The 27,172-nt window shown below is 43.7% G+C and overlaps 1 protein-coding gene across 1 annotated transcript; it reads left to right on the top strand.

Moving 5' to 3' along the window:
• On the top strand, positions 1 to 27,172 carry LOC126424699 (uncharacterized). The gene is made up of 7 exons (XM_050087424.1): positions 1 to 75; positions 842 to 932; positions 3,024 to 3,115; positions 3,443 to 3,569; positions 7,464 to 7,555; positions 12,083 to 12,221; positions 26,597 to 27,172. Exons 1-7 carry the CDS (start codon positions 1 to 3, stop codon positions 26,698 to 26,700), a joined length of 720 nt encoding a protein of 239 aa, XP_049943381.1. The 3' UTR covers positions 26,701 to 27,172.

The raw sequence follows: 27,172 nt of genomic DNA, 5'->3' as shown, positions 1-27,172 counted from the left end.
ATGGCAATTCTAACCCAGTGTTCCTGTGGGTGCTCCCTGAAAACAACCACCATCAGCATTGCCATCTTTTATCTGGTGAGTACACGAGAAATTATAGTAATTAAATTATTGTGGCTTCCTTGCATTGAGAACTTCACCCGGATGTTGTACATAAAAAGTAAACTCCAATTTCCCCTCATGCTCTTTTTTATGTTTTCTAACGCAACAAGCATTTCACTGGTTTGGTGCTGTTCTATCTTTTGCCATCTGTTGCAATCTTGTCAATTCTACGTGGTTACTGCACCCAACATTCCATACAACCTAATTTGGATACTCTACTCTTTACATGGTCCTACTATATTTTCTCACTACCATTCCGTATCATTGCACCCAGTCAGTTATTCCTGGATGCTACAGCACATATACCACCAACCAGTCATTTCTTCTGTGTAGTTCTGTCCATAGGATTTTTTTTTGGTAGGTAATTGTTCATTTTGACGTTCCAATGTCCAGCCTTTGTTTTACATTCTTCCATATTACTCCATTTCATATTGCCCCCATCAGGAAGTTCACAAAAAATATTTTCTGCAGAAAAAACTTAATATTTTTTGTTAATAAATTTAAATGTATTTCTTAAAAAACTATAAAATGGATAAAGTAGATTTCAGTACAGCTGACTATTAGCATCATGCAACATACAGTAAAAATATTAAGGTCCTGCATCAAAATAGTTTTTTCAGAAATGGATCAAATTCTTGCCTAAATTAACATGGGTCAGATAGGCACGGTGTGGTCCCCTTAAAATGTATCACGCATAACATGGAACCAAGTAAGTGCAAATGCCTTTTTTTTTGCATTGCAGGTTTCGAGCCGTGTGCAGATAGCAACAACAGCGTACAATTTGGAGACCCATCAGTACGTCGATGGCGATGAGGTTAAGGCGGAAGAGATGGGTAAGAATGCACACTTCATATACTTTTTGCTGTGAAAAGACCAATTTTACTCTGTAACAAGTAAAGAATTCGTCAATGTGCACATTATCTACTAGTCTGATTTACCAGTTTTATGACAAGTTAAACTCTAACTGTAAATTATTTGTTTTAGCGATTTTTTTACGAAGTTTACATTTGCACAGTCTGGGTCAACTTGTCAGGTAAGGCCGGAGTTAGTGGAGGTTAAAACCGCGCAATCATCAAACTTGAATAATGATCAGAAAGATGAGATACTGAGCCTGCATAATTACAAAATGCCTTGTGCCCTTGTTGCTGACACCGCGCTTAACAGTCTTCAAAATTCTCACCGCAACTGGCGCAAAAGATATCTTTTTTTTTTTTTCTCGCCTCGTAGTTGGCGCACAGTTTTGATTTAATAGAGTTTGAGGTCTTCTATTTACGCTTTCTTTTCACAGATTGTTCCTACAGCTTATCGTCTTTTACTTTCTGCTCTCAGCATTTTTTCGAAGTTCTTGTCCCCCTTTTTCTTTTTTTTTCTCTTTCAGCAGAATTTTTAATAGCGTGATTGATACTATTTTAGACTTTTGGACATCGCCTTGACTTTTGTTAAACTCTGCACTTTGACAAGAGGTGAATATTATGAAGCTGAATGTTATTTTCTTTTTTGCATGTAGTCTTAATACACCTGAACGAACAGATTTTATTCTCCAGTTTTGGACCTATTTTAAAGTTTTAATGCTTTTATTTTCAAATTAACTCTGCTTCTCTGTATGTTTGTTCTTCATCTAAGCAGCAATTACAGCACTAGCTAACCTTGACGATGGCCTGTTTGAGAGGCAGACTTAATCATTGATTCGGAAGCGTTTTTTCTTATGTGTCACGTTTTCTCGAATGAAGTTTTCAACATTCATGCTGCAATGAGAATAACGAGTAGAAGGGTGAGCTGCTATCGCGAAAGTCCTATATAATACTTCACTGAACTTTCGTTAGAAATACATGTTTTTTTCGTTCCCTCTCACCAATTTATCTTTACATTTCGTTTCTTTCGCTAGCTACGTGGGTGGTTAATCATAAAAAAGAGCTGACATAATGAAGAAGAAAAAAAAGTGACCAAGTGTGAGTAGGGCTCGCACACTGAGGGTTCTGTACAAAATTACGTTAGTTCGTCCATCATGGGAATTGAGAACCTTCATGATTTTTGCCTGCAATCGATATCGCTGCTGGCAGAATATTGATCCAGGGAATTCCAAGACCATATCAAATTCTCTATAACAGTTCCTCAGACTAGCCTGGATATACAAGAGGAAACTAGCAGTGGACATTTTTATGTAGGGAGAGAAGGTTTAACAAAACATTTTTTTATTTACGTACTAAGAAATGACTACAAGTGACGTTTTTTGTTTGCATGCAGGAATGTTCGTCCATTATGCTTGTGACGGATGATGAATGAAATGCGTGTTCCAATGGCAAAAGATATTTTTTATGTGATATAATAGCAATTTAACAAGTTTCAGATTTTTTATTTTACCTATAATGTAAAACCTTGATTCTTGCCTAATTACGTGGTTATAAGACAACGGGAAGCATCAGATAGACTTGATGAGCGAGTTTTCCAGTATCAAAATATGTGATGCAAATGGCCATATTATTTGATTGCATTCACTTAGAAACCTAAATTTTTTACATCGGCAAGGGTCCCTGGCCTTAGTAAGTACCTTGAAGTTTACCTTGATGTAATTAACTTTTTCTGGGGGAAAATGATCTAACAGACGGACAAGAAAGCGAACCAATTAGAGTTCCGTTTTTACAGACTGAGGGGTGGAACCACATTAATAATTTATGACAGAGCTAAAGCAGAAGATTAGTTGTACAGAGACATTTTCGAGGTCATGTATGTTAAGGACCTTATTCAATGCCTTTATTGAGTTAATTTGCCTGCCCCTTAGTACACCTTTAATAACCTAAACACACGACTGTGTAAGGAGAAATATGGAGAAGCTACAGATATTAATTTACAATGTGACTTCTTCATTGTCTTTTGTATACATACCTTAGTTATGAGAAAGTCAAGTAATAGTTTTCCTGTTTCAGTTGCAGATACTAAACTGGAAGTAATCACAGGTCTCGTGTGTGGCGTTATCCATGCTGTGTGTAGCATAATTCTCCTCGTTGGAGTCATGCAGGTAAAATGTGTTACTTCAGAAATACACTTTGTTGATCATAAACTGAACAAAATTATCTTTTCGTAACCCTTAATTTCATTCCTGATGTTTCAAATGAAATACTGAGATTTTTCTACGTATATTATTATTGTTACTATTTACTGTACAGTATCTGATTTTGGTAAGAAGCACATTTTGTCAGTTCCGTAGAAATGATTATTTTTATCAGTTGAAGTCAGGGAATTTTGTTTTGAGGACAGCAAATACATATTGCTTACAACACAACATTTATATAATTAAAGAAGCAAATATATACCAGTAAGATCAGATTTTCCTTTTACATTTCAGGAAAAGGCTAGCATGCTTCTTCCATGGATCGTTGTGGAAACCCTGGGCACCGCAGTAGCGACAGTAATTTGTGTGGTCGTCTTCATGGCGGCGAGTTCATACAGCCTTATTATCTTCTTGCTTGTGTGTAAGTATACGATTATTATGCAGACTATCCATCTAATTATTATTATAATTATTCTTTCTTTTCTCAGACGTTATGTCTGGTCAAAAATGGAAAGTGACGCGGACCTTGATCAGGTGTGACTTCCTTTTAACTGTACGGTATATGTTACATTGCATTTAGGAACTTTCGGGTAATTGAACATGTATCAATAATTACAGATTTCTGTAGTTGTATATATACGTTTGGATGTAGCTGTATTGCGTTGATGTACTGGTGGATACTGTGTGGTATGACTCCTGTAGTTGATAGCATAATTGGTACAATGTCAACTTTATCCTGATGCCACATGTCCTTGACTTCCTCAATCAGTTAGATGTATTTTTCAATTTTTTCTCTTGTTTTCTTGTGTATATTTGTTGTATTGGGTATGGATATTTCGATTAGTTGTGTTAATTTCTTCTTTTTATTGGTGAGTATGATGTCAGGTTTGTTATGTGGTGTTGTTTTATCTGTTATAATTTTTCTCTTCCAGTATAATTTGTATTCATCGTTCTCCAGTACATTTTGTGGTGCATACTTGTATGTGGGAACGTGTTGTTTTATTAGTTTATGTTGTATGGCAAGTTGTTGATGTATTATGTTTGCTACATTGTCATGTGTTCTGGGGTATTCTGTATTTGCTAGTTTCTATTTGTTGTTTGCAAAGTCTGCATTTATCTGTTGTGGTATTGGGATCATTAATAATATGCTTGCTGTAATATCTGGTGATTATTGTTTGATGCTGTATTGCAATCATGAATCCTTCCGTCTCACTGTATATATTGCCTTTTCTTAGCCATGCGTTGGATGCGTCTTGATCCATGTGTGGCTGTGTTAGATGATGCGGGTGCTTACCATGTAGTGTTTTCTTTTTCCAATTTACTTTCTTCGTATCTGTTGATGTTATGTGATCTAAAGGGTTGTAGAAGTGGTTATGAAATTGCAATGGTGTAGCCGATGTATTTATATGAGTGATTGCTTTGTGTATTTTGCTAGTTTCTGCTCGTTCTATAAAGACTTTTCTTAAATTGTCTACCTGTCCATAATGTAGGTTTTTATGTCAATAAATCCCCTTCCTCCTTCCTTTCTGCTTAATGTGAATCTTTCTGTTGCTGAATGTATGTGATGTATTCTATATTTGTGGCATTGTGATCGTGTAAGTGTATTGAATGCTTCTAGGTCTGTGTTACTCCATTTCACTACTCCAAGTGAGTAGGTCAATATTGGTATAGCCTAAGTATTTATAGCTTTTGTCTTGTTTCTTGCTGTCAATTCTGTTTTCAGTATTTTTGTTAGTCTTTGTCTATATTTTTCTTTCAGTTCTTCTTTAATATTTGTATTATCTATTTCTATTTTTTGTCTGTATCCTAGATATTTATAGGCATCTGTTTTTTCCATCGCTTCTACGCAGTTGCTGCGGTTATCCAATATGTGATCTTCTCGTTTAGCGTGTTTTCCCTTGACTATGCTATTTTTCTTACATTTGTCTGTTCCAAAAGCCATATTTATATCATTGCAGAATACTTCTGTTATATTTAGTAATTGGTTGAGTTGTTGAATGGTTGCTGCCAGTAGTTTTAGATCATCCATGTATAGAAAATGTGTGATTTTGTGTTGGTATGTTCCAGTAATATTGTATCCATAATTTGTATTATTTAGCATGTTGGATAGTGGGTTCAGAGCAAGGCAGAACCAGAAAGGAATTAATGAGTTTCCTTGGTATATTCCACGCTTAATCAGTATTGGCTGTGATGTGATATTATTTGAATTTGTTTGGATATTAAGTGTGGTTTTCCAATTTTTCATTACTATGTTTAGGGACTGTATCAATTTAGGATCTACTTTGTATATTTCCAATATTTGTAGTAACCATGAGTGGGGTACACTATCAAAAGCTTTTTGGTAATCAATGTATGCGTAGTGTAGCGACCTTTGTTTAGTTTTAGCCTGATATGTCACCTCTGCATCTATTATCAGTTGCTCTTTACATCCTCGTGCTCCTTTGCTACAGCCTTTTGTTTCTTCATTTATAATTTTGTTCTGTGTTGTATGTGATATTAATTTCTGCATAATGACTGAAATTAATATTTTGTATATTGTTGGTAGGCATGTTATGGGGCGATATTTAGCTGCGTTTGCTGTTTCTGCTTGATCTTTAGGTTTCAGATAAGTTAGTCCATGTGTAACTGTATCAGGGACTGTGTATGGGTCTGCAATGTAGCCGTTAGATAATTTAATTAGATGTGAATGTGTTGAGGTGAACTTCTTTAACCAGAAATTTGCTATCTTATTATTTCCAGGGGCTTTCCAATTGTGAGTAGAATTAATTGCTTGGGTGACTTCATGTTGCAAAATTATCACTTCAGGCATTTGTGGTATCATCTTGTATGTGTCTGTTTCTGCTTGTATCCACCGTGCATGCCTGTTATGTTTTACCGGGTTTGACCATATGTTGCTCCAGAGGTGTTCCATGTCTTATGTTTGGTGGATTGTCTATTTTAATCTGTGTGTTATCTACTGTCTGGTAAAATATCTTTTGGTTTGTGTTGAATGTTTGGTTTTTTTTCCTTCTATTTTCACTTCTTTTGTATCTTCTAAGTCGTTTGGCCAATGCTTGTAATTTCTGCTTCTTTTCGTCTAATTGTTCTATCGCTTCTTGTTGTGAGATTTTACCTAACCTTTTTCGTTTTTTGTCTGATATTTCATTTCTTATAAATTGTGTTAGCTGTCCGATGTCTTCTCTCAGTTTTTCTATTCTGATCTGTAGCCTGTGTTGCCGTGCTGGTTTTGTGGGTTTCTTCTGTGTGTTGGTTTGTTTTGATCTCTGCTTAGTGTGTATATTTAGTGTAGTGAGTGCTCCTATATAAACCAGTAGCTGTAACTCGTCCATAGTTGTATTTTCATTTATTTTGTTGTGTATGATTGTGTTGATATTTTTTATTGTTGTTTCGACTTGTGGGTTATTTGGTGGTCTTTGCAAGAATGGTCTATTGTCTGTATTTGTGTCTTTGTATTCTATATATGTCAGCTGAAATTTTTCTTCTATATCTAACATGTGCATCACTTCGTCTTCTATTTGTGCTTGTTCTGGTGGCTGTCTTAAGATTTCGTTTTCCTCTGATTGTTTAATTGGTGCGTGTTGTTCTTTGATTGCTCTGGGATGATGATGGTTATTATTATTATTATTCACTGCCCGTTGGTTGATAGTTGGTGCACACAGTATTCTGGCGAACTAAACGAATGTTTTCTAATGACGTTAATTTTACGCATTTCACCCACTTAGCCAAAGGTAACACTTTCCCATGCTTTTCAAAAGTAAATAAACCAAGGTTTTTTTTTGTTTTTTACGCAGTCAACGATTTTCAGAGAGGAAATAAAATCAATTCAGTCACTTTATTAAAACACATTTCTGGTTCTTAATTCTAAGAGTTTCAGCGGTCTTTGGTAGCGATGTGCCTTTGAAAATTCTTTAATGTTATTTCTGGCCATCAGTCATCTGCCTCATTGACTGCTTGGTCTTGCTTTATCCCGAGGCAGCAGTTGCTTTCTTAGTCCTCTTTTTGAGATTAATACTGCCCGGTTTCTCTCTCTATTCAGTTTCGATAACCACATTAATAATTGATAATGACAGAGCTAAAACAGCAAATTAGTTGTACAGAGACATTTATGAGCTCATGTGTGGTAAGGAGCTCATTCAATGCCTTTATTGAGTTAATTTGCCTGCCTTTCAGTACACCATTAATAACCTAAACACACGACTGTGTAAGGAGAAATATGGAGACGCAGCAGGTATTCAATTACAATGTGATTTCTTCGTTGTCTTTTGTATACATACCTTAGTTATGAGAAAGCCAAGTAATAATTTTCCTGTTTCAGTTGCAGATACTAAACTGGAAGTAATCATAGGTCTCGTGTGTGGCATTATCCATACTGTGTGTAGCATAATTCTCCTCGTTGGAGTCACGCAGGTAAAATGTGTTACTTCAGAAATACACTTTGTTGATCATAAACTGAACAAAATTATCTTTTCGTATCCTTCAATTTCATTCCTGATATTTCAAATGAAATACTGAGACTGTTTTACCTATATTATCATTGTTACTATTTACTGTACAGTATCTGAATTTGGTAAGAAGTACATTTTGTCAGTTTCGTATAAATGATTATTTTTATCAGCTGAAGTCAGGGGATTTTGTTTTGAGGACAGCAAATACATAGTGCTCACAACACAACATTTATTTAATTAAAGAAGCAAATATATGCAGCTACATCTAAATTTGTACTCCGCATACCCCCTAACGGTGTGTGGCGGAGGGCAGTTTACGTGCCACTGTCATTACCTCCCTTTCTTGTTCCAGTCGCATGTGGTTCGCGGGAAGAACGACTGCCGGAAAGCCTCCGTGCGCGCTCGAATCTCTCTGATTTTACATTCGTGATCTCCTCGGGAGGTGTAAGTAGGGGGAAGCAATATATTCGATTCCTCATCTAGAAACGCACCCTCTCGAAACCTGGACAGCAAGCTACACCGCGATGCAGAGCGCCTCTCTTGCAGAGTATGCCACTTGAGTGTGCTAAACATCTCCGTAATGCTATCACGCTTACCAAATAACCCTGTGACAAAACGCGCCGCTCTTCTTTGGACCTTCTCTATCTCCTCCATCAACCCGATCTGGTAGGGATCCCACACTTATGAGCAATACTCAAGTATAGGTCGAACGAGTGTTTTGTAAGCCACCTCCTTTGTTGATGGACTACATTTTCTAAGGACTCTCCCAATGAATCTCAACCTTACACCCGCCTTACCAAACAATTAATTTTATGTGATCATTCCACTTCAAATAGTTCTGTACGCATACTCCCAGATATTTTACAGAAGTAACTGCTACCAGTGTTTGTTCCGCTATCATAATCATACAGTAAAGGCTGTTTCTATGTATTCGCAATACATTACATTTGTCTATGTTAAGGGTCAGTTGCCACTCCCAGCACCAAGTGTCTATCCGCTGCAGATCTTCCTGCATTTCGCTGCAATTCTCTAATGCTGCAACTTCTCTGTATACTACAGAATCATCCGCGAAAAGCCGCATGGAACTTCCGACACTATCTACTAGGTTATTTACATATACTGTGAAAAGCAATAATCCCGTAACACTCCCCTGTGGCACGGCAGAGGTTACTTTAACGTCTGTAGACGTCTCTCCATTGAGAACGACATGCTGTGTTCTGTTTGCTAAAAACTTTTCAATCCAGCCACACAGCTGTTCTGATGTTCCGTAGGCTCTTACTTTGTTTATCAGGCGACAGTGCGAAACTCTATCGAACTCCTTCCGGAAGTCAAGGAAAATGGCATCTACCTGGGAGCCTGTATCTAATATTTTCTGGGTCTCGTGAACAAATAAAGCGAGTTGGGTCTCACACGATCGCTGTTTCCGGAATCCATGTTGATTCCTACAGAGTAGATTCTGGTTTTCCAGAAATGACATGATACGCGAGCAAAAAAAATGTTCTAAAATTCTACAACAGATCGACGTCAGAGATATAGGTCTATAGTTTTGCGCATCTGCTCGACGACCCTTCTTGAAAACTGGGACTATCTGTGTTCTTTTCCAATCATTTGGAACCTTCCGTTCCTCTAGAGACTTGCGGTACACGGCTGTTAGAAGGGGGGCAAGTTCTTTCGCGTACTCTGTGTAGAATCGAATTGGTATCCCGTCAGGTGCAGTGGACTTTGTTGAGTGATTTCAGTTGCTTTTCTATTCCTTGGGCACTTATTTCGATGTCAGCCACTTCTTCGTTCGTGCGAGGATTTAAAGAAGGAACTGCAGTGCGGTCTTCCTCTGTGAAACAGCTTTGGAAAAAGGTGTTACCTTTACGCGTGTCATCCTCTGTTTCAATGCCATCATCATCCCAGAGTGTCTGGATATGCTGTTTCGACCCACTTACTGATTTAACGTACGACCAGAACTTCCTAGGATTTTCTCTCAAGACGGTACATACAATTTTACTTTCGAATTCACTGAACGCCTCACGCATAGCCCTCCTTTTGCCTGCGAGGTTTTGGCTGCGTTTAAACTTGCTGTGAAGCTCCCTTTGCTTTCGCAGTATAGTTTCCTAACTTTGTTGTTGAACCACGGTGGGTTTTTTCCGTCCCTCACAGTTTTACTCGGCACGTACCTGTCTAAAACGCATTTACGATTGCCTTGAACTTTTCCGTAAACACTCAACATTGTCAGTGTCGGAACAGAAATTTTCGGTTTGATCTGTTAGGTAGTCTGAAATCTGCCTCCTATTACTCTTGCTAAACAGATAAACCTTCCTCCCTTTTTTTATATTCATATTTACTTCCATATTCAGGGATGCTGCAACGGCCTTATGATCACTGATTACCTGTTCTGCGCTTACAGAGTCGAAAAGATCCGGTCTGTTTGTTATCAGTAGGTCCAAGATGTCATCTCCACGAGTCGGTTCTCTGTTTAATTGCTCGAGTTAATTTTCGGATAGTGCACTTAGTATAATGCTCTGTCCCTACCACCTGTCCTAAACACCCGAGTGTTCCAGTCTATATCTGGTAAATTGAAATCTCCTCCTAAGACTATAACATGTTGAGGAAATTTATGTGAAATGTATTCCAGATTTTCTCTCAGTTGTTCTGCCACTAATGCTGGTGAGTCGGGAAGTCGATAAAAGGAGCCAATTATTATCCTAACTCGGTTGTTGCGTATAACCTCCACCCATAATAATTCACAGGAACTATACACTTCTATTTCACTACAGGATAAAGTACTACTAACAGCGACAAAGACGCCACGACCGGTTGCATGCAATCTATCCTTTCTAAACACCGTCTGTGCCTTTGTAAAAATTTCGGCAGAATTTATCTCTGGCTTCAGCAAGCTTTCCGTACCTATAACGATTTCAGCTTCGATGCTTTCTATCAGCGCTTGAAGTTCCGGTACTTTACCAACGCAGCTTCGACAGTTTACAATTACAATACCGATTTCTGCTTGGTCCCCGCATGTCCTGACTTTGCACCACACCCTTTCAGGCTGTTGCCCTTTCTGTACTTGTCCGAGGCCATCTTACCTAAAAAAACTACCCATTCCACATTACACAACCCCTGCTACCCGTGTAGCCGCCTGCTGTGTGTAGTGGACTCCTGACCTATCCAGCGGAACACGAAACCCCACCACCCTATGGCGCAAGTCGAGGAATCTGCAGCCCACCCGGTAGCAGAACCTTCTCAGCCTCTGATTCAGACCCTCCACTCGGCTCAGTACCAAAGGTCCGCAGTAAGGCCTGTCAACGTTGCCGCAGATGGTGAGCTCTGCTACCATCCCCCTAGCGAGACTGGCAGTCTTCACCAGATAGCTGCCGGAAGGCAGAGAGGATTTCCTCCGATCCATAGCGACACACATCATTGGTGCCGACATGGGTGCGTCCTGTACCCTTCATGGCATCCGGAAGGACCCTTCCCACATCTGGAACGGAGTGCACATTGGTTTTCTTCCCCTCTCTTGCTGCCATATCCCTAAGGGGCCCCATTACGCGCCTGACGTTGGAGCTCCCAACTACCAGTAAGCCCACCCTCTGCGACCGCCCAGATCTTGCAGACTGAGGGGCAACCTCTGGAACAGAACAAGCAGCCATGTCCGGCCAAAGATCAGTATCAGCCGGAGACAGAGCCTGAAACCGGTTCGTCAAACAAACTGGAGAGGCCCTCCATTCAGCCCTCCGGAATGTCTTTTGCCCCCTGCCACACCTCGAGACGACCTCCCACTCTACCACAGGTGAGGGATCAGCCTCAATGCGGGCAGTATCGCGGGCAGCCACAGCCGTAGTCCGATCGGGGGATGCGTGGGACGAGCTGGCCGTCCCCGACAAACCCCCATTCGGACCCCCACAGTGATGCCCACTGGCAACAGCCTCAAGCTGTGTGACCGAAGCCAACACTGCCTGAAGCTGGGAGCGAAGGGCAGCCATCTCAGCCCGCATCCGAACACAGCAGTCGCAGTCCCTATCCATGCTAAATACTGTTGTGCAAAGAACGTCTGAAACAATCTACAGAGAGCACAAACAAATCGACACAAAATTTAAACGGTTATTAAAATAAAAGACTGCCTAGTGAATGCAGTCATGCTGCTACTTGCGCACTGCTGACACACTGTTCCGTGTCAGAAGGCTAACTGTACTGTCAGTAACGTACAAAGACTATTTGAAAGAAATAAACAAGTGACAGACGACTACGCGACTTTACACGTCACAGATATTAAAATGCAAATCTGCCACTGCTAATTACGAAACTACACAATGATTTGACGGATATAACTAAACACGTGCACTAAGAACACTCAAACAAATTTTCAACTTGACTACTATACTTATATGAACGCTAAATAAGCCACTTGCTGCTACTTGCGCACTGCTGACACACTGGTCGGTGGCAGAAGGCTAACTAAGAAAGCTAAGTAAGATCAGATTTTCCTTTTACATTTCAGGAAAAAGCTAGCATGCTTCTTCCATGGATCGTTCTGGAAACCCTGGGCACCGCAGCAGCGATCGTGATTTGTGTGGTCGTCTTCATGGCGGCGGATTCATACGGCCCTTTTATTGTCGCTATTACCTTCTTGCTTTTGTGTAAGTATACGATTATTATACAGACTATACATCTTATTATTATACAGACTGGTGCAAAAGTCACTAACCGCCACCAGAATTACTCTATTTTTTCATTCCAGCCTATGGTACTATAAACAATCGAATAAATGCTTCTCGAAATTATTGCAACCAGTTCCCTTTGGTTTTGTTCTTCAATTTTTAAAATCCCATTACCAGTTTATCATCAGATCTACATCTACATCGACATAGATATTCCGCAAGCTACCGTACGGTGTGTGGCTGATGGTAACTAGTGATTTCCCTTCCGGTTCCACTCGCAAATAGACAGAGAGAAAAACGACTATCTGCGTGTCTCCGTATGAGCCCTAATTTTTCGTATCTTACCTTCGCGGTCCTTTCGCGGCAGTAGAATCATTAGGCAGTCAGCTTCAAATGCCGGTTCTCTAAATTTTGTCAATAGTGTTTTTCGGAAAGAACGTCGCACTGCCTCCAGTGATTTCCTTTCGAGTTTCTGAAGAATCTCCGTAACACTTACTCGTTGTTCAAAGCTACCGGCAACAAATCTAGCAGCCCGCTTCTGAACTGCTTCGATATATTCCTTCAGTCTGACCTCGTATGGATCCCAAACACTCGAGCGGTACTCGAGAATAGGCCGCAACAGCGTCCACAAGGTGGTACAAAAAGGTACGGCCAAACTTTCAGGAAACATTCCTCACACACAAAGAAAGAAAATATGTTATGTGGACATGGGTCCGGAAACGCTTACTTTCCATGTTAGAGCTCATTTTATTACTTTTCTTCAAATCACATTAATCATGGAATGGAAACACACAGCAACAGAACGTACCAGAGTGACATGAAACACTTTGTTACAGGAAATGTTCAAAATGTCCTCCGTTAGCGAGGATACATGCATCCACTCTCCGTCGCATGGAATCCCTGATGCGCTGATGGAGCCCTGGAGAATGGCGTATTGTATCACAGCCGGTTTTTTTTGTGGTTTTAGGGCGCACAACTTCAATGGTCATTAGCGCCCAGACTACGTTAGGAATGCACCGCGAGGCACAAGTTTAAAACAGCAACTAAAAGGGAAAACACGATAAAAGACAGACTGACAGGCATAGGATTAAAAAAAAAACAGCATAATCAAATGTCCTTAGAGAGGTTTGTCAAGTTGATAAAACGAAGAACGCGAGCAGCTGCTCGTGGGTCATCCGCTAAAATGGCATCTAGAGTACATGGCAGGCCAAGATCAAGATGCAGTGTGTTAAAATCCTGACAGGGCGTTAAAATGTGGCGGACCGTCAGCAATTGCCCACATGGGCAGAACGGCGCCGGCGCAGCCGTCAGCAGATGGCGATGGCTGAACCGGCAGTGTCCAATTCGTAACCGGGCCAAAACGACCTCCTCCCGCCGAGAAGGGCGGGAGGACGACGTCCAAGCCGCGGGAAGAGGTTTCAAGGCCCGAAGCTTGTTGTCTGTAAGGGCAGCCCAATCGGCATGCCACAGCGATAAAATGCGCCGACAAATGACCCTGCTACAATCTGACGAAGGGACACAACAAGAAGCTGTCCGAGGCTGGAGGACCGCAGCCTTGGCCGCGGCATCTGCAGCTTCGTTCCCAGGGATACCGACATGGCCAGGAACCCACATAAAGCTAACCGGAGAACCGTCGTCCACCAGATGCTGAAGAGAGCGTTGGATCCGGTGCACGAAAGGGTGAACCGGATACGGATCACTGAGGCTCTGGATGGCACTCAGGGAATCGGAGCAGATGACATAAGCAGAATGTCGGAGGCGGCAGATGTAAAGAACAGCCTGGTAGAGGGCAAAGAGCTCAGCTGTGAAGACCGAACAATGGCCATGGAGTCGGTATTGGAAACTTTGTGCCCCAACAATAAAAGAACACCCGACCCCGTCATTGGTCTTAGAGCCATCTGTATAAATGAAGGTCATATTAATGAACTTCGAACGAAGTTCAACAAAACGGGAGTGGTAGACCGGACCGGGGGTAACCTCCTTTGGGAGCGAGCTGAGGTCAAGGTGAACGCGAACCTGAGCCTGGAGCCAAGGTGGCGTGTGGCTCTCGCCCACTCGAAAGGTTGCAGAGAGTGAAAAATTAAGGTGTTGAAGGAGGCGACGAAAGCGAACTCCAGGGGGTAGCAGGGCAGAGACATACAACCCGTATTGACGGTCGAGAGAGTCGTCAAAAAAGGAACGATAAGACGGGTGGTCGGGCATTGACAGTAGCCGACAGGCATACCGACAAAGCAGTATATCGCGCCGGTAGGTGAGTGGCAATTCACCAGCGTCAGCGTGAAGACTCTCGACGGGACTAGTATAAAACGCTCCGATCGCAAGTCGTAAACCCCGATGTTGTATGGAGTTCAGGCGGCGTAAGATGGATGGCCGTGCAGAGGAGTATACGAAGCTCCCATAATAGAGCTTGGAGCGGACGATCGACCAATATAGACGAAGTAGGACGGTTCGATCCGCTCCCCACGACATACCACTGAGAACACGGAGGACATTTAGAGAACGGGTACAACGGGCAGCCAAATATGACATGTGGAGACCAGCTAAGTTTTCTGTCAAATGTAAGACCTAAAAATTCTGTTGTCTCCACGAATGGGAGAGCAACGGGACCGAGTCGTAAGGACGGTGGGAGAAACTCTTTGTAGCGCCAGAAGTTAATACAGACCGTCTTCTCGGCAGAAAAACGGAAGCCATTGGCGACACTCCAGGAATGAAGACGGTCAAGAGAACGCTGAAGACAACGCACCAGGAAACATGTACGCTGCGCGCTGCAATAGATGGTAAAATCGTCCACGAAAAGGGAGCCTGATACATCAGCTGGGAGGCAATCCATTATTGGATTGATCGCTATGGCGAAGAGAGCGACGCTCAAAACTGAGCCCTGTGGCACCCCATTCACCTGGCGGAAGGTGTGACAGGACAGAACCCACACGTACCCTGAACTGTCGATCCATTAAAAAGGAACGAATAAAAAGAGGGAGGCGACTGCAAAGGCCCCATGTATGCATGGTGCGGAGAATGCCCGCCCTCCAACAGGTGTCGTAAGCCTTCTCCAAATCAAAGAACACAGCCGCGGTCGGGGGCTTCCGCAAGAACTTATTCATAATGAAGATCGACAAGGTAACCAGATGGTCAACAGCAGAGCGGCGCCTACGAAATCCACATTGTACATTGGTAAGTAGGCGTCGAGACTCGAGCAGCCAACCCAAACGAGAGTTAACCATTCGCTCCATCACTTTACAGAGACAGCTGGTAAGCGAGATGGGTCGATAACCGGAAGGCAAGTGCTTGTCCTTCCCCGGCCTAGGAATCGGGACAACAATAGACTCGCGCCAGCATGCGGGAACATGTCCCTCAATCCAGATGCGATTGTAAGTACGAAGAAGAAAACCTTTACCCGCAGGAGAAAGGTTCTTCAGCATCTGAATATGAATAGAATCAGGCTCTGGAGGGGAGGACCGTGACCGGGCAAGTGCGTTTTCGAGTTCCCGCATGGTGAATGGGGCATTATAACTTTCACGATTCGAGGAGCGGAAGTTAGGTGGCCTAGCCTCCTCTGCCTGTTTGCGGGGGAGGAAGGCAGGGTGGTAATGAGCGGAGCTCGAAACCTCTGCGAAAAAGCGGTCGAAGGCATTGGAGACATCCTCAGGGGCCACAAGGACGGCATTCGCGACCGTCAAGCCAGAAACTGGTGAGTGGACCTTAGTGCCAGATAGCCGGCGCAGGCTACCCCAGACAACAGACGAAGGAGTAAAACTGTTAAAGGTGCTTGTGAAAGCAGCCCAGCTGGCTTTCTTGCTTTCTTTAATAATACGACGACACTGTGCACGTAATCGTTTATAATTGATACAATTCTCCACTGTAGGGTGGCGATTAAAGGTGCGTAAAGCACGTCGACGAGCACGTAAAGTTTCTCTACATGCTGCGGTCCACCAGGGGACCGGTACGCGACGTGGAGAAGAAGTAGGGTGAGGGATGGAATATTCAGCAGCAGTGAGAATGACTTCCGTGAGGTGTGCGACCTGACGATCGCAGCTTGTGAAGGTTTGATCCTGAAAGGTCGCCCTGGAAGAGAAGAGCCCCTAGTCTGCTTTGGAGATGGTCCAACTAGATGAGTACGGAGGGGTATGCTGCAGGAGATAGGAAACACACGGGAAGTGGTCGCTCGAATATGTATCAGAAAGTGCGTACCACTCAAACCGGCGTGCAAGTTGGGTAGTACATATAGAGAGGTCTAAATGGGAATAGGTGTGAGATGTGTCCGAAAGAAAAGTAGGGGCGCCAGTATTGAGGCAGACAAAATTGAGCTGGTTGAAAAGGTCTGCTAAAAGGGAGCCCCTCGTGCAGGATGCTGGAGAGCCCCAAAGGGGATGGTGGGCATTGAAGTCTCCAGTTAACAAAAATGGTGTAGGTAGCTGAGCAATAATTTGCATCATGTCTGCCCTGGTAACGGGAGACGACGATGGAGTGTAAACGGTACAAATGGAGAATGTAAAAGTGGGGAGAGTAATTCGGACGGCAACTGCCTGCAGGCCGGTGTGCAATGTGATGGGATCGTAGTAAATATCATCCCGGACCAGCAACATAACCCCTCCATGAGCCGGAATTCCTACTACAGGGGGTAGGTCAAAACGCACAGAGGTGTAGTGTGCCAAGGCAATTTCATCGCATGGGCGTAGCTTAGTTTCCTGGAGCGCTACGACGAGCGGACGGTGCAAGCGGAGCAGCAACTTCAAGTCCTCTCGGTTGGAACGAATGCTGCGAATATTCCAGTGAATAAGTGCCATCGTAAGAAGAAAAGGAAGATGAAAGAAGGGGTCACCTCGAAGGCCGCTGAGGGCCTGGCTTCGAGCGAGCACTGCCGCCGCTATCAGTAGGCGGACAGTCATCGTCCATTGGGTCTATAGGTTCATCGGCCATCTCGTGAAGATGGCCGGGAGGGGGAGCTTCCTCCGCCGGTGGACGGCCAGATGTTCGGCTACCAGCGGTGCGACCAGGCGAAACGGATGACGGCCTGGGGCGGCAGCCGCTGGGTGGCGCAGGAAAAGAAATGCGCCGTGGCGGAGAAGGAGAACTGTGCTTCCTATGAGCCTTCTTGGAAGGTCATTTGGTGGAAGTACTGGTCGATGGCTGGGAGGTCGAGGTACGTAGGAAGTCTGCACGGGACGGTTCCTTCTTGAAGGCCCGTGCATCTGACTTCTGGGTCTTCGTCTTAGCAGAAGCTGACGAAGGGGCTCGTGTCTGTGGGGTGATGGGAGGAAGAGGAGACGTCGACCGCGCGATCTTAGCACTGGCCGAACGGACGACCGTGGTGCTGAAGGTCAGATCGCATGTCTGGGTTGCCACCTCCCTGGTAGTCCGAGGAGAGGCGAGGACAGTACTGTATTTCCCCGCTGGGAGCAGCGTGGGCTTCCTACTAGCCAATAGCTTGCGAGCAGCCGAGGTGGAAACTTTCTCTTTGACCCGAATTTCTTGGATACAGCGTTCTTTCTTATAGATGGGACAGTCGCAGGAGGACGCTGCATGGTCACCCTGACAGTTCACACAACGAGGAGACGGAGGTGGACAGTCACCCTCATGGGCATCCCTGCCACAAGTGACACACTTAGCCGCATTGGAACAATACTGGCGAGTGTGATTAAAACGCTGACACTGGTAGCAGCGCGTAGGTGTCGGGACATAGGGGCGAACAGAAATAACCTCGTAGCCCGCTTTGATGCGCGATGGCAGCTGAACACTATCAAAGGTCAAGAAAAGTGTCCGGGTCGGTACAAGGTCATTGTTGACCTTTTCCATGACCCTATGGACAGCCGTCACGCCCTGCTCAGCGAGGAAAGACTGAATCTCCTCGTCAGTCAATCCGTCGAGGGATCTAGTATAGACCACACCACGAGACGAATTCAAAGTTCGGTGAGCCTCCACCCGGACAGGGAACTTGTATAGGAGTGTGGCTCGAAGCAGTTTCTGTGCCTGAAAGGCGCTCTCAGTTTCTAGTAACAAGGTACCATTACGCAACCTTGTACAAGACTTAACAGTACCGGCTACAGGATCTACGCCCTTCTGGATAACGAAAGGGTTGACAGAGATCCTCAGATCGAGAAACGACGAGGAACTGTGGGGCAGGCGGTAGTACTTTTGACACTGGTGGCTGGTCATGTTTCCGTTTGTGGGCAGAAGTCGAGAGAGAATAAGAGAAATCCATTGCGGAGGAATCCCCCATGATTGCCAGCGTCTCCGATGGCGCGCTCCTTCCTTATGGGGACCCTCTCAGAGGGCACTCCTTCCTTAGGTGAATGTTTACACCTCAGGTCATACCTCCCGAGAAACAGACGGAGGGACCAATCGGCATGGTCAGAAGGTATCAGCTCAGGCAATCACCCCTCCCCGGGCCTGGCCTTTACCAGAGGGTACGCGCGTGCCTTACATGTCTACCCAGGGCGGGGAATTACGCGTTACCCCGTCACCGGCTACGCGTGCGAACGCGTGGGTCGGCCTTCAGGCGCGCACAGGGAGGAAGGAAGAAGAGGAAAAAGAAGAGAGAGAGGACAGACTGTCTCAAACGCCGAGGCGGAGACCAGAGAAGGCAAGGAGAAGAAGGCAAGGAGAAGAGTAAGGAAGACAGTGAGATGGAGAAGAACAAAGAAAGGAACCAACCAAAGGAAGGAAGAAACGAGAAGTGAAAAACCAAAAAGACCACAAATATAGGTCGTGGAACCGTCCGTCTCCGGACGCAGGCGCTAACTACCCCCTTGAGGGGGATGGACTCCTTTTAGTCGCCTCTTACGACAGGCAGGAATACCTCGGGCCTATTCTAACCCCCAGACCCACGGGGATCACAGCCGTCCACAATACGAGCACGAAGAGTTTCTACATTTGGTACCGGGGTTGCGTAGACAAGAGCTTTCAAATGCCCCCATAAATGAAAGTCAAGAGGGTTGAGGTCAGGAGAGCGTGGAGGCCATGGAATTGGTCCGCCTCTACCAATCCATCGGTCACTGAATCTGTTGTTGAGAAGCGTACGAACACTTCGACTGAAATGTGCAGGAGCTCCATCGTGCATGAACCACATGTTGTGTCGTACTTGTAAAGGCACATGTTCTAGCAGCACAGGTAGAGTACCCCGTATGAAATCATGATAACGTGCTCCATTGAGCGTAGGTGGAAGAACATGGGGCCCAATCAAGACATCACTAACAATGCCTGCCCAAACGTTCACAGAAAATCTGTGTTGATGACGTGATTGCACAATTGCGTGCGGATTCTCGTCAGCCCACACATGTTGATTGTGAAAATTTACAATTTGATCACGTTGGAATGAAGCCTCATCCGTGAAGAGAACGTTTGCCCTGAAATAAGGATTGACACAGTTGGATGAACCATTCGCAGAAGTGTACCAGAGGAGGCCAATCAGATGCTGATTGTGCCTGCACACGCTGTACATGGGTACGGGAACAACTGGTTCTCCCGTAGTACTCTCCATACAGTGACGTGGTCAACGTTACCTTGTAGAGCAGCAACTTCTCTGACGCTGACATTAGGGTTATCGTCAACTGCACGAAGAATTGCCTTGTCCATTGCATGTGTCCTCGTCGTTCTAGGTCTTCCCCAGTCGCGAGTCATAGGCTCGAATGTTCCGTGCTCCCTAAGACGCTGACCAATTGCTTCGAACGTCTTCCTGTCGGGATACCTTCGTTCTGGAAATCTGTCTCGATACAAAGGTACCACGCGACGGCTATTGCCCCGTGCTAATCCATACATCAAATGGGCATCTGCCAACTCCGCATTTGTAAACATTGCACTGACTGAAAAACCACGTTCGTGATGAACACTAACCTGTTCATGCTTCGTACTGATGTGCTTGATGCTAGTAGAGCAAAGAGTCGCATGTCAACACAAGCACCGAAGTCAACATTACCTTCCTTCAATTGGGCCAACTGGCGGTGAGTCGAGGAAGTACAGTACATACTGACGAAACTAAAATGAGCTCTAACATGGAAATGAAGCGTTTCCGGACACATGTCCACATAACATCTTTTCTTTATTTGTGTGTGAGGAATGTTTCCTGAAAGTTTGGCCGTACCTTTTTGCAACACCCTGTATATGCGGTCTCCTTTACAGGTGAAGCACTCTTTCCTTAAGCTCTCCCAATAAAACCACGCTGATTCGTGGACATAATCTCCTGAGCCTCAAGAAAGCTTGTTATATTCGAACTGAAAATTTGTTCAAGGATTCTGCAGCAAACAGAAGTTTGGGATATTGATACGTAATTTTGCGAATCCGTTCTTTTAACCATTCGTATATTTGTAGTCACCTGCGCCTTTTCTCAGCCGCTTGGGACTTACTGCTCAGCGAGAGATTCACGATAAATGCAAGCTAAGTAAGGGACCAACACCGTAGAGTACTATTTGTAAAATCAAACTGGGGTTCCATCCGGACCTGGTGATTTATTTGCATTCAAATCTTTGAGTTGTTTCTCTTCGCCCGATATGCATGTAACTATATCGTTGATACTGGAGTGTCCGATGGTCAAATGACTGTATTTTTGTAAGATTCTCTTGTGTGATTGTCTGCAATAGTGTGGGAGTCTTAGACTTATCATTGTCCGTTGGTTGATTGTTGGTGCACACAGTATTCTGGCGAACTGAACGAACGTTTTCTAATGACGTTAATTTTACCGCACTTCACCCACTTATCCAAAGGTAACACGTTCTACATGCTTTGCGAAAGTAAACAAACCAAGGTTTTCGTTTTTTACCCAGTAGATGATGTTCGGAGAGCAAATAAAATCAATTCATTCACTTTATTAAAACCCATTTCTGTTTCGTAATTCTAAGAGTTTCAACGGTCTTTAGTAGCGATGTGCCTTTGACAATTCTTTAATGTTATTTCTGGTCATCAATCATCTGCCTCATTGTTTGCTTGGTCTTGGTTTATCCCGTGGCAGCAGTTGCTTTCTTAGTCCTCTTTCTGAGATTAATACTGCCCCGTTTCTCTTTCTACTCAGTTTCGATCAATTCTACTCCATTTTGACGCATTCTTTTGTGAAATGTTCTATGGCACAGTGCGTTACCTATACACACAGCGTAACAGCATCACTTCAATTCTGACATAATGATACATAGTTTCTTTTGAAAAGTTTCGAGTTTTAGATTCTTACTATAATTGTAATACCGACGTACTGGGCCATAATCTTGCAACGGAGAGTCCTACTGATTGAAGTGATCTCAAGGGTTTCCACAAAAGGTACTTTCCACTCTGATTTACGGTGCTAAGATTTAAATCATGTTCTGTAAAAATATAATTGTAGAAAGCGCAGAAATTAATCACAGACTTAAAGTAGTATGGTGTGTTTCAATACTCTTGTTTTATCACTATCGACCAGCGAATTAGGAATGGCAAGAAATAAAGCAACCTGATGCAAAAAATTACAAAAACAAAATGCTTGAAGCATGATAATTTGCAGATGACCATGTATTAATGGCTAAAAGCATACTTCCAAAAGAGCAATATGAAAATCGCAGAAACTAAAATAAAGAAAATTGGCTCTTACTGGGAAAAAATCATTCAAGAGTAAAAGCTGCAATAAAAAAAATTAATTTACAGAAGTAGTAGTTATATTTGGGTAGCCATATACCGCAAGTTACAAAGCGAACAGACACAGAGAATAACATAATCAAGTTTAATAAGTAAAATCGTACATTATCAAAAATTGCAAACGAATGAGAAATGAAATAAAATTAGGTCTCACAATGTAATATCAAAACAGGGTCTTTGTATCGCAGTGAACCTAGTGTGCTTTACGAAAATGATAAGCGCAGAATGGACAGTGCACAGATGCGAGATCTGAGAATAATTCCATGTAGAAAAAAATGCTGCACGGCTGTGCAGACAAACCAATTGCAATTGCACCACCATGCAACAGGATGCACAAAGTGCAGCATAAAATGCGCTATCGACCTCCTGGAAGTAGACATTCAGAAAATTTGTATTATCGACAGACTGGAGAGAGTGCAGTCGCAGAGTGGCTGACGCCCAATGAAGATGACGACAACATTGACTCTACTGCATACAAACATAACCATGCAGGAGAACAACTTTTACATCGTTACATTTGCACATTCAGTGCTTCAGTTATATTTTTAATATAACTAAATATAATCGAGACAATGTCATTGTAAATCAGTGTATTACCTCTCTACTGTATGGTTCAGCATTAACAATGAAGTTCAATGAATGGGCACTACTCTTGGACGGAATCAGTATATTGAACATTTTTTCTCTATTCCGTAGGATAAGTTTTTTCTCAGTGGTTTACATTGCAAGTAATACTCACAGAGATCAGCGTAATATGTGAGGCTGTTACCTCTGTGAACATAGCACTTGCTATAAACCTCACTTCTGAGACTTTGGAAAGTTCATGGAGCCATCTGCATCAATGTGTGCACCATTACATCAGGTACACTACTGGCCATTAAAATTGCTACACCACGAAGATGACGTGCCACAGACGCGAAATTTAACCGACAGAAAGAAGATGCTGTGATATGAAAATGATTAGCTTTTAAGAGAATTCACACAAGGTTGGCGCCGGTGGCGACACCTACAACGTGCTGACATGAGGGAAGTTTCCAACCGATTTCTCATACACAAACAGCAGTTGACCGGCGTTGCCTGGTGAAACGTTGTTGTGATGCCTCGTGTGAGGAGGAGAAATGCGTACCAAATGGCTCTGAGCACTATGGGACTCAACTGCTGTGGTCATAAGTCCCCTAGAACTTAGAACTACTTAAACCTAACTAACCTAAGGACAGCACACAACACCCAGCCATCACGAGGCAGAGAAAATCCCTGACCCCGCCGGGAATCGAACCCGGGAACCCGGGCGTGGGAAGCGAGAACGCTACCGCACGAGCACGAGATGCGGGCAGAAATGCGTACCATCACGTTTCCGACTTTAATAAAGGTCGGATTGTAGCCTCTCGCGATTGAGGTTTATCGTATCGCGACATTGCTGCTCGCGTTGGTCGAGATCCAATGACTATTAGCAGAATATGGAATCGGTGGGTTCAGGAGGGTAATATGGAACGCCGTGCTGGGTCCCAACGGCCTCTTATCACTAGCAATCGAGGTGACAGGCATCTTATCCGCATGGCTGTAACGGATCGTGCAGCCACGTCTCGATCCCTGAGTCAACACATGGGGACGTTTGCAAGACAACAACCATCTGCACGAACAGTTCGACGACGTTTGCAGAAGCATGGACTATCAGCTTGGAGACCACGGCTGCGGTTACCCTTGACGCTGCACCATAGACAGGAGCGCCTGCGACGGTGTACTCAACGACGAACCTGGGTGCACGAATGGCAAAACGTCATTTTTTCGATGAATCCAGGTTCTGTTTACAGCATCATGATGGTCGCATACGTGTTTGTGACATCGAAGTGAACGCACATTGGAAGCGTGTATTCGTCTTCGCCATACTGGCGTATCACCCGGCGTTATGGTATGGGGTGCCATTGGTTACAGGTCTCGGTCACCTCTTGTTCGCATTGACGGCACTTTGAACAGTGAACGTTACATTTCAGATGTGTTACGACCCGTGACTCTACCCTTCATTCGATACCTGCGAAATCCCACATTTTAGCAGGATAATGCACGACCGCATGTTACAGGTCCTGCACGGGACTTCTGGATACAGAAAATGCTCGACTGCTGCCCTGGCCAGCACATTCTCTAGATCTCCCACCAATTGAAAACGTCTGGTCAATGGTGGCCGAGCAACTGGCTCGTCGCAATACGCCAGCCACTACTCTGGTATCGTGTTGAAGGTGCATGGGCAGCTGTACCTGTACACGCCATCCAAGCTCTGTTTGACTCAATGCCCAGGTGTATCAAGGCCGTTATTACGGCCAGAGGTGGTTGTTCTGGGTACTGATTTCTCAGGATCTATGCACCCAAATTGCGTGAAAATGTAATCACATGTCAGTTCTAGTATAATATATTTGTCCATTGAATACCCTTTTATCATTTGCATTTCTTCCTGGTGTAGCAATTTAAAGGCCAGTAGTGTGCGACAATACGGTAACACCCGTTGCTGTCCTGCTTCCGTCACTTTATTTACTTTGAACTGTGCATAAGCGTTCATCTACAAGCGAAAACCAACACATTCGGCGTAGCCCTAAAAGACTCCTTTTTTCTGTTTTGCCTTCCACTTTTTATGTCTCTCTTTTGAAACAAGTGTGTGACGTATGGTTCCAAAACCATGCACCCCATGCAGGTTTTGTTTATTTACTCGTTCTGCATTTACAAAATGTATTAAGTAAACTATTCTTGGAGCCCTGCAATGAGTACAATATTCTTTACATATGCCTTATAATACTGTAGAATATTACAAATATTCTTGAGCCGCTCTACGAGTGAGTCAGAGGGTGTGTGTAAATTATTCAGATCACCCTCCTAGCCACGCACTTCATACAGAAGTAAATGGTCCAGTGTTTGGATTTTCTCACACTCGTATTTAGGACAGTCCGATAGGCGCTATTTGTTCATTAGTTGCTTATACCTATCAACACTCATGCTGACATGTTTCAAAGCTGTCCACAATTTTCTCAGTAGGTTGAATCTACCTATCTTCTTGTTGGTCTCGTCCACCACGTTCGGTTCTTATGTCCACTTACAGACCACAATTCTTTCCAAGCTGTCTCCGAGTCGAAACCTTGCAGTTCTTCGCCGATTTTCCATAATGGTACCTGGATTTAAGTCCGTCTATAGACACTAGGTCATGGTGTACAGGGAGTTCTATGTTGTCTGGTATTCTTCTGTATGCCCTTCTGGTTAACTGATAGCCTGATTTCATGGGGCTCTATATGTTTAGTAGACCGGGGGGGGGGGGGGGGGGGAGTAGGGAGATTGGGTGCCCCATTCATATGACCATTATTCACTATGAACCGCTGGTGTGTATACTTTCATCGACAAAGTTTGGCCCAGTTCAGTTAAGGATATACGACAGATTTCTAGTCCTTACTTGAGGCTACAAATCACTGAATATTTGCGATACATTAAAGCTTTGGAACATACCAGACCTTCGGCCAGATCCCTGCCCTTTGCAAGGCCGTCCTACTACCAATCGCACTATTCGCAAGTACCTCACACACTGAAACTTCCTGGCAGATTAAAACTGTGTGTCGGACCGAGACTCGAACTCGGGACCTTTGCCTTTCGCGGGCAAGTGCTCTACCAACTGAGCTACCCAAGCACGACTCACGCCCTGTCCTCACAGCTTTACTTCTGCCAGCTGTGAGGATGGCGTGTGAGTCGTGCTTGGGTAGCTCAGTTGGTAGAGCACTTGCCCGCGAAAGGCAAAGGTCCCGAGTTAGAGTCTCGGTCCGGCACACAGTTTTAATCTGCCAGGAAGTTTCATATCAGCGCACACTCCGCTGCAGAGTGAAAATCTCATTCTGGACCTCACACACTATTTCGAAATTTTCCAGGTCCCACGTCGTCCCTTAACGACAAAACAGTGCAAAATGGAAGAATTTTAAAAAAATTGCAATAGACTTAGAAACCTCCAGGAATTTGAACATAAATATCACGTTTTATGAATTATATCTTCCACAAATTACTGAAATTTTGATTTTGGGTTTGCAAATCTCTGTGAACATTCAATTAACCAAAGAATACTGTACAGAAATCCCCATGGGTTACATACTGTAAACAGTAGTTGAGAATCTGGAATATGTACATAACATTTAGTCAGCTGTCAGTAGAATATAAAGAGTAGTTATTTAGATAGTATAACTGAGGAGACAAAATGTTCAAATGTGTGTGAAATCTTATGGGACTTAAGTGCAAGGTCATCAGCCCCTAAGCTTACACACTACTTAACCTAAATTATCCTAAGGACAAACACACACACCCATGCCCGAGGGAGGACTCGAACCTCCGTCGGGACCAGCAGCGCAGTCCATGACTGCAGCGCCTAGACCGCTCGGCTAATCCCGCGCGTCAACTGAGGAGACAGCAACTTTGTCAAGAGTATCTGGGTTATTTCTAGTCTACTCGACTAAATTTAGCTGGCATGAAGATAAAAAACGTTGAATAGTGTAGCAAAAGTTTGGTGTTAATACAGCCCGCAGGTTATATCTCTTTGTCTTCTGTTACTGTATACCTGACACGATCTATGAGTGAATGAATCATGTGCCATTCTATAGAGTGATACAGCGTGTTTCAATCTAAACAAAACCTTTGATTCTCGTATCTAGAATCTGTGATACGTTTCTTAGCAATACCACTTCATATTTGATTTGCTGAACATCTGCCTATATCCTCTGTGTAATTCTCTTTTTTTCTTCCGCCAGTGCTCAACATCTACTTCCTGCGAGTCGTGTACAGCTACTTTCGAACTCTGTGTGAGAGACCACGCCCTGCCAAGCTGACAGACATCGAGACTGCTGGGATGTGATGTGGGATGATTACAGTTGGCAGGTTCAATCGACATTACTTATGTGAGGTGTGTCACTGGTGAAATTGCTTCGGATTCAGGTTTTTTCTTTTGAACACATCTGCGAATGTTGGAGGAAGCAAAGTTATCAGATAACATCATTGGCCCTGACAGTGCGTCTAGAATCCAGCTACAGCACTTTCTACAAACGGTGGCAACACTTCGAGAACCATGTACCTCTCACTAATCATGCTGTTCCCATTTTCACGAAGAGAGAATTTCATGAATAATTCCAGAAATCACTGCTGAGTACATTAATTCATTTCCAACTTTTTTCCACTGAACTTTAAGCCTCGCCTGCTGCAGCTAATGAACAACTGTTCACTTTACGCTATTTAATGTGCTCGAAAATATATACCTATTTACTTTCACTATGTGCATTTCTACCACCACATTTCCATTTCTGCAAATGAGTGATGTTTGTCTCCATCTT

Source organism: Schistocerca serialis, chromosome 10 (genome assembly GCF_023864345.2).
Source record: "Schistocerca serialis cubense isolate TAMUIC-IGC-003099 chromosome 10, iqSchSeri2.2, whole genome shotgun sequence".
NCBI classification, from domain to species: Eukaryota; Metazoa; Arthropoda; class Insecta; order Orthoptera; family Acrididae; genus Schistocerca; species Schistocerca serialis.
Note: the sequence above shows the minus strand (reverse complement) of the source record. Positions and strands in the feature narration are given on the sequence as shown.

Coding starts and splice junctions, on each gene's coding strand:
- LOC126424699 (XM_050087424.1), top strand. CDS start 1: ATGGCAATTCTAACCCAGTGTTCCTGTGGGTGCTCCCTGAAAACAACC. Junction 3,116..3,442: donor TCCTCGTTGGAGTCATGCAG/GTAAAATGTGTT, acceptor TTTACATTTCAG/GAAAAGGCTAGCATGCTTCT. Junction 3,570..7,463: donor TATTATCTTCTTGCTTGTGT/GTAAGTATACGA, acceptor TTCCTGTTTCAG/TTGCAGATACTAAACTGGAA.